Raw genomic sequence first — 8672 nt, 5'->3', positions numbered from 1 at the left:
TCCTTTCTTTATCCGTGATTATCGGACTTAGGTTGTGTTTTCGTTCATTCTTCTAATGTCATTATTATGGTGTTCCGATGATAGTTGTTGTTTTCCTTCCTTATTGCAATTACCGTATTAATTGCCACTTCGTGTAGTCTTTAGGTAGATATCATACTCTGTTGTTTCTATACTTATACTTGGTCAGGTTATTTAGTCTAGTAGGTGTCTTTACTGTACCTCGTCACTACTCTACTGAGGTTAGTCTTGATACTTGCTGGGTATCGTCGTGGTGTACTCATACTTCATTTCTTCACATTTTTGTGCAGATCCAGGCATTTTCGAAGTCAGTTGATCATTAGCTAGTTGTGCGGATTGTTGCTGTGGAGACTCAAGTAAATGTGTTGCTACGTTCGTAGGCTTCAGAGTCACCTTCTGATTTGTATTCACACTGTTTACTTTATTTCAAACAATTGTATTTAGAAAATTGTAACAAACTCTGTAGAGCTTATGACTTGTACTACCGGTTTTGGGAATTGTAAATTTTATGGAGATTTCTATTTCATGAGTTGTTAGATGTTATTTATTATTGTTGTTATTTAGTAAATGTTAGGCTTACCTAGTTCCTAAGACTAGGTGCCATCACGATACCCAACGGATGGGAAATTGGGTCGTGACAAGTTGGTACTAGAGCTCTAGGTTCATAGGTGTTATGAGTCATAAGCGAGTTTAGTAGAGTCTTGCGGATCGGTACAGAGACATCTGTAGTTATCTTCGAGAGGCTATGGAACTATTAGGACAGTTTCACTTCCTTCATTCCCATCGTGCGAGTTCATTGATCTCGAAGTTGAACTTTTATCATTCCATTCTCTCACAGATGGTGAGGACACGAGCTGCAGTTACTGATGACGTTACCCCCGAAGCAGATGTCGCTAGGGGCAGAGGCCGACGAGGAGCACGTGCCACAACTAGGGCACCTACTAGTGCAGCAGTTGAGGAGACGCTAGTAGTTCAAGTTGGGGGGCAGGTACCAGAGGTGCCTGTTGTTACCCTCAGACTTTAGGAAACCTTAGCACAGTTCCTGAGCATGTTTGGTACATTGGCTCAGGCGGGGTTGATTCTGGTTGCACTAGCTATTTCATATACCGGGGGAGGAGCCCAGACTCCCGTCGCCCACACTCTAGAGCAGCGGGTTCATATTGGTCAGGTTCCAGGTATCATGGCGACACAGCCTGTGGTCCCAGTTCAACCCGTGGTTAGGGCAGCAACATCTGAGGAAGAACAACTTAGACTTGAGAGGTACAAGAAGTACCACCCTCCTACCTTCAGTGGATTGGCGACAGACGATGCCCAGGGTTTCCTGGAGGAGTGTCACCATATTCGCCATACTATGAGAGATTTTGTACCTCAGTCCCTTCGGGATGCATGGCGCACGGAGTTTGAGCAGCTGCGTCAAGGCATTATGTCAGTATCAGAGTATGTTGTTAGATTCAGTGATTTGGCTAGATATGCCCCTGCTTTGGCCGCTACAGTTAGAGAGCGTGCCCGTAGATTCATTGAGGGGCTCAAGCATGATATTCGGTTCAGCATGGCTCGGGAGTTAGAGTCAATTGTTTCATTTCAACAGGTAGTAGGGATCGCTCGCCGAGTAGAGGGCATGTGGGATCAGGAAAGAGGAGACATGCGAGGTCAGGAGAGAGATGACAGGGAGAGAGGAGGCCTAGTAGACCGGAGAGATCTACTGGTCCTTATTTTGGAGGCAGGGTACGACATGGTATATGTTTTGTGGGTCAGCCAGTTCAGTTTGCACTTCAGGCTTCGCATAATATTTCAGGTGCTCATGGGTCTCAGAGTACCCGTACCGCACAGTTCCCATAGCCACGTCAGCAGAGAGGTTGCTTTGAGTGTGGAGATACCATCCACAAGGTGAGAGATTGTCCTAGGCTCTGAACAGGTGTGTCACATCGGAGTATTGAGGCGAGTAGAGGGCGCCCAAGAGGGGAAGGCCCGACCCGTTGATGTGTTTCATATAGTAGGATTGAGGCCACTGTGCCAAATGATGTCATACATGTATGCTTTTGATTTGTTACAGAGGGGCACCATTCGTATTTTTGATTCGGTTCTGTTTATCGGGGCGAGTTCCCCTATTTGTTGTCCCACATATGGGTGAGTTTATGACCTAATATTATGTTTATGTGTTTGCCCTTATTGGAAGATTCTATGAGTGATAGCCGTGTTTATCATTATTTTAATTTATTATTGAAAGTTACGAGACTAGAAGTAAATTCATGTTGTCTATTATGGCAGGTTTGATGTAATTCATGAGTAATTTGGTTACGATTTGTGATTTGATACTCTACCGGGGTGAGAGTTCAGTAAGTGTTGTGATTTTATTAGTAGAATTAAGTTAGTGGAAGATTTCAATTTGGTATGATGTGTATTCAGCTTGTGATTCAGAGTTGAAGGTGAGACCCTCGCAATTCCATGTGATTTGATATGTTTGAGTCGGGCTGCGTGCCGCGATAGATGTTATATCAGGATGAGGTCCTTGTGATTTATTCATATACTTAGGTTTTTCCTTTTAAATTGATTCGTAGTATGGTACTGATAGAGAGTTTTACCTGTCGGGCTTGTTTGATATTTCTCTTATGTGTTTCTCTTTACATATTCGATCATTTTCATTCTGTGCTTCTTGAGTTTTAGCTTACGCAGTGTGTGCCCGGTGGTGTTAGTTATGACTTGTTGATTCGGGTGTATAGTTAAAAGGTCTTTATGTTTCTTGCATCGTTGTCAGTATTGTGGAGGTTTGAAATAGCGTTCTAACGGATATGAGGCTAATTGCCGGTGCTGGTTTTGATTACGGGCAACTATTGTGATCAGAAATATTATTACGGGCCTATGTGTGGCGTGTCATGTTGAGTGGTCGTGCCTTGTAGGTGTAGGCATGAGTTGTTATAGCTGGTTGAGACTGATACCGGGTATGGATTTAGAATCGGGTCTTTTGGAGATAAATGAAAGGTGAGAATTTCGACTCTAAAGCTTATCAGAATTGGTGGAAAGGGTGAATTACAGTGGAGATGGTGTCGTCAAGTCTATGTGGATTGGGGTGACATGGGGCCACCCGCGGGTGTATGTTGGATATGTGCTTTCAGTGATTTGAAGACTTCAAGGCGATTCTTGGCACGTTCGAGGACGAACGTTTGTTTAAGAGGGGAAGGATGTAACGATCCGACCGGTCGTTTTGAGAATTTAAGTCTCGTTCGGAGGCATAAGGTCATGAGCAACTTCATATTATGTTTATTGACTTGCGTGCGTGGTTGAATTCAGTTACCGTATGATTCAGAGTGATTTGGTACACTTAGTCCCTAAAATGGAAGCTTAAGCCTTAGGATTTTGACCGTAGTCGGAACTGTGTGAAGACGACTCCGGAATAGCGTGTCCGGATTGTGTTTTGAGGTCTATAGCTCATTTAGGCTTGAAATGGCGAAAGTTAATTTTTTGGAGATTTTAACCAGTAGTGGACTTTTTGATATCGGAGTCGAAATTCGATTCCGGAAATTGAAGCAGGTCCGTAATGTTGAATATGACTTTTGTGCAAAATTTAAGGTCAATCGGACGTTGTTTGGTAGGTTTCGGCATCGGTTGTAGAAATTTAAAGTTTCAAGTTCATTAAGTTTGAATTGGAGGGTGATTCGTGTTTTTAGTGCTGTTTGATGTGATTTGAGGGCTCTACTAAGTTCGTATGGTGTTATAGGACTGGTTGGTAATTTTGGCTGAGGTCCCGGGGGCCTCGGATGTGTTTCGGATACTTAACTTATTGAGGTTTGGACTTATGCAATTGTTGAAGTTATCTGAATTCTAGTGTTTTCGCACGTGCGGTGGGGAGACCACAGATTTGGGATAGCACGTGCAAAGTGAAGGGTGCAGTTGCGCTTTTGGTCAAGAAGGTCTGTGAGCACAGGTGCGAGAAGGAAGTCGCATCTGCGCATCCACAGATGCGGAGTGATGGTCGCTGGAGCGGTATGGGCGACCTGGGCAAGGGTATTTATGCTGGGCAGAAAATAGGATTTCGATGGTTGTTTTATCGTTTCGATTTTGGGACTTTGAGAGCTCGGATTGGGCGATTATTTGAGGGATTTTCAGAGAAAACTTTTGGGTAACGATTCTTAACTCATTTATGGTTATATTCCACTAATCTATGGTTGGTTTCATCATTTAATTTCGGATTTGGGTTGAAATTTTCGGAAAATGGGAAGAAGGTCTTCAACTAAAATTTTGGGTTTTGATTGAGATTTTGACATCGGATTTGGATAATTTTGGTATGAGTGAACTCGCGAGTGAATGGGTGTGCATATTTTGTGACTTTTACTCGATTTCGAGACGTGGGCCCGAGTCGACTTTTTGGGGCGATTTTCTAATTTCTTGCTTTAGTTTTGATTTCATTAATTAGATTAATTTCTTATAGTTGTATTTATGGTATGTAATTGATTTTGGCTAGATTTGGGCCACTCAGAGTTGGATATTCGTGAAAAGGCATTGTTACTGATTGATTGAGCTTGGTTCGAGGTAAGTATCTTTCCTAACTTCGTGTGGGGGAACTACCCCTTAGGATTTGAGTCTTCTATGCTAATTGTAGTCCGTGTACGCGAGGTGACGAGTACGTGCTCGGACTTATTTGTGGAAAGTTGTCCCTTTAGGTTCTTAGGTCCTTGTATTCGTTGAGTATGCATTTGTTCTTGTTATGATTACGTTTCTTAATTACTTGTTTCACTTCTACTTGCTTTAATTAGAATTAATTGCTTCATGATTCGCCCTTGATGCTTATTTGAGTCATCTATGCCTTAACTAAAATTATTATCTCTTCTATTGCCATGTTATCTTTCCCCTAACTACTTATCCTTATTTGAAGTTATAATTATCTCTTTTGTAATTTTTCATCCTTAATTGAGGCTATGATTATCTTTCTGCTCCTTATCCCTAATTGAATTGGTTGTATCTCTTTCTTAATTTGCCAACCTTAAAAAAGAAGTTAGATATCTTATATTTTAGTTGACTTGTCCTTATTTGGAATTATTCGCCTTGTGTTAGCTCTCTCGTTGTCGAACTGTACATTGTGAACCGTTGTTGCATAATATTTCCTTTCTTGTTGAGTTGTTCTTATTATGACTAGCATTGTCTATTTTGTCCACTCCTTGTGAATTAATTCCTCTGTTCATTTGAGTTTTGGAATTTCTTAATTGATTTATTTGTCGTACCCTTGTATTAGTGTTATTCTTGATGTTGTACTTGTTGTTCTTGCATATTTACTTTGGGACTACGAGGCGGTTCCTCGGGAGATCCCCATGTCTTGCATATTTCCTTTGGGACTATGAGGCGATACCTCGGGAGATCACTCTGTCTTGCATATTTACTTTTGGGACTACGAGGCGGTACCTCGAGAGATCCCCTATTGAGCATTTACTTTTGGGACGACGAGACGGTATCTCGGGAGTGCCCTTTGTTGACATCTCTTTGTTATGGGGTTGCACGATGTTTCTGTCGTGCTATTGTTATTATTGATATTTACACATGCGGCGTGGCAAGGTGGGATACATATATGTGGGTTGCGCATGTGGCGAGATAAGGTGGGAACATTATTATGCACGTGTGGCGAGACAAGGCGAGCATTTACTTTACTCTTGCACACGTGGCGAGACAAGGTGGGCTATGTCAGGGATTGATTTGTGTTGGCCTGGGGGCATTCTTGTTGTTGATATTTGTGTAGTGATACACTTATCTGTGTGAGCTTTATCTTGTGAAAGTTGTGAGAAAATATTCTACGTGTTGTCCGTTCTTTTCCTTTTGCTCACTAGCTGGTATGAACTATGTTAGAACACTTGCACAAGAATACACATAGTTACGCACTCTTATCGGATAAGATGTTTCCTTGATATTGTTGAGTATAGATGCACACCCTTGCTTACTTGCCTTCTATGTGAGAATGGCTTTATTTGGCACGCGAGTCGTCAGTGCGGTTATGAGGTGTAATGAGGGCACATGATGCCAAGTGTTAGGGTTCATGTATTGAGGCCCGTGAGTTGTGATTTGTCCGAGGTTCGGAACCTCGTGGAGTTTATTGACAAAAACCCAGTGTGAAAGTTGTCGTATTGTTGAGTTGCTACTTGTCCTTTCTTTATCTGTGATTATCGGACTTAGGCTGTGTTTCCGTTCATTCTTCTATGTTATTATTATAATGTTCCGCTGATAGTTGTTGTTTTCCTTCCTTATTGCAATTACCGTATTAATTGCCACTTCGTGCAGTCTTTATGTAGATATCGTATTCTGTTGTTTCTATACTTATACTTATTTAGGTTATTTAGTCTAGTAGGTGTCTTAACTGTACCTCGTCACTATTCCACTGAGGTTAGTCTTGATACTTGTTGGGTACCGTCGTGGTGTACTCATACTACACTTATGCACATTGTTTTAGAGATCCAGGCATTTTCGAAGTCAGTTGATCATTAGCTAGCTGTGCGGATTGTTATTGTAGAGACTCAAGGTAAACCTGTTGCTGCGTTCGCAAGCTTCAGAGCCACCTTCTGATTTGTATTCACACTGTTTAATTTATTTGAAACAGTTGTATTTAGAAAATTGTAACAAACTCTGTAAAGCTTATGACTTGTACTACCGATTTTGGGAATTGTAAATTTTATAGAGATTTCTATTTCATGAGTTGTTAGATGTTATTTATTATTGTTGTTATTTGATAAATGTTTGGCTTACCTAGTCCCTAAGACTAGGTGTCATCATGATACCCAACGGATAAAAAATTGGGTCGTGACATGATTAGACTAACTTTTAAGACCAGACTGAGAATTCCGTGTGCATGTCATGTCACTAGAGTCACCATGAAAGAACTATAAAAGGAAAAGAGGACTAAACAAAAACTGACTAGAAGTAACAAAAAATAGGATATTGCATTAGACAGACGGCGAAAGGGTTTGCAAAATAAACTTGGGTTACAACCCTGGAACAATCCTAGATTATACTAGACGAGTTACTACAACTAAACGAACCAGGCAAAATAAAAGGATAGAAGAGTTTGAGTCACAAGACAATTTTCGGACTACAACCCTGAAATAACCCGGACAACAGAAATGACAACAAAATAAACCACCAAGACTCCTCCCCGGCTAGTCAAGGTCTTTCCAATTACCAAGCTCGACATCTTAGCCACTGAGTTCCACATCTATATTACCAAGACCATTACCAATTTCAATCACATTGACCTCAGCAAACAGCTTTTGGGTCCCTTTTACCGACTCGTTCTTAAGATCAACTTCTGGAACCGAGACCGATAGCGCTGAAAACTTTGTAGCAAGTGGCCCTCCAAGGAGCTCAGAAGGGTTCTCATATTCCTTTTCAACACAAATCATGCCCACCATATGCGTCTCGTTACGAACAGGCAATGGACTTTGGCTAGTATCCGTTGCATCTGGATTTTGCACGGTAGTATCACCTGCATCAATAAGCTTCTGGATTGCTCTTTTTAGATGCCAACACTTTTCTATGTTGTGCCCCGGGGCATTAGAGTAATATGCGCACCTTTGAGAATAATCCAAATTCTTTGGAAGGGGGTTCAACATTTTTATTTGAATCAATTTCAACATGTCCAATTGCCTCAACCTTTGGAACAAACTGGCATACGATTCTCCAATAGACGTGAAAGACTTTTCCTTCTGTTGTTGCCTTTTCATTTTGTACTCCAGCCTCGGTTGGAACCTCTTGCGGGTAGGTGGTTGATATGCTTGTAGAGGTAGGTAAGACATTTTTGGAGGTGGTGCAGGCCATTGCGGGTCTGGTGGATGCGGAGCATATGGCGGTGCATTATGGATAGTGTACTGGGAAGGTGAGGTATAACTTTGGAGATTTTGTGGAGAGAATTAGCATTGGGGAGGATTATCTAGAGTACGAGGATATTCATGGGGTGGATATTAAGGCTGAAAGCATTGAGCAGGAACGCTCACTGGATCTTGTCATTGGTTAGGGTCAACAACATCTTTTCTATTTCTCTTTCTTCCTTCCAAACTTACTAAGATGTTCTGAATGTCTTCCGTTGTATCTTTCAATGCATAATAGCTCATGATTTTGCATGACTTGATTCCTTCTTCTACCATCTCCCCTATTTTTACCACATTATTGAACGATTTTTCTAAAGTCGGGATCAAATGATTGAAGTAGGTGGGTCCCTGAGCTTGTAGGAAAAGCTTAACCATTTCTTCTTCATCAATCGGAGGACTGACCCGAGTAACTTGTTCCCTCCATCTAAGCCCAAACTCTCTAAAACTTTCCTCGGGTTTCTTTTCCATCTTAGATATGGAGGAGCGGTCTCGGACAATGTCTATATTGTACTGAAAGTGTCGAACAAAATCTCGAGCTATATCATCCCATGCATGCCACTTCCTGGCATCTTGTCGAGTATACCATTCCAAGGCTACCCCACTCAAGCTCTCACTGAAATTCGCCATCAACAACTCATATTTCCCACCAAAACTTCTTATTTCACTACAATAACCCCTGAGATGGGCTACTGGATCTCCACGCCCATCATACAAATTAAACTTTGGCATTTTAAACTCGTCAGGCAGATGAATATTAGGGAACATACACAAGTCATTGTAAGACATGTTAATTTGATTTCTCATCCCTTGCAT

The 8672-nt window shown here is 41.5% G+C and overlaps 1 protein-coding gene across 1 annotated transcript; it reads right to left on the bottom strand.

Annotated features, from left to right (window-relative positions):
- Positions 1–7994: 7994 nt before the first annotated feature.
- On the bottom strand, positions 7995–8672 carry LOC138900442 (uncharacterized). Its single transcript, XM_070187186.1, has one exon. It carries the CDS (start codon positions 8670–8672, stop codon positions 7995–7997), a length of 678 nt encoding a protein of 225 aa, XP_070043287.1.

Source organism: Nicotiana tomentosiformis, chromosome 10 (genome assembly GCF_000390325.3).
Source record: "Nicotiana tomentosiformis chromosome 10, ASM39032v3, whole genome shotgun sequence".
In the NCBI taxonomy this organism is placed as follows: domain Eukaryota; kingdom Viridiplantae; phylum Streptophyta; class Magnoliopsida; order Solanales; family Solanaceae; genus Nicotiana; species Nicotiana tomentosiformis.
Note: the sequence above shows the minus strand (reverse complement) of the source record. Positions and strands in the feature narration are given on the sequence as shown.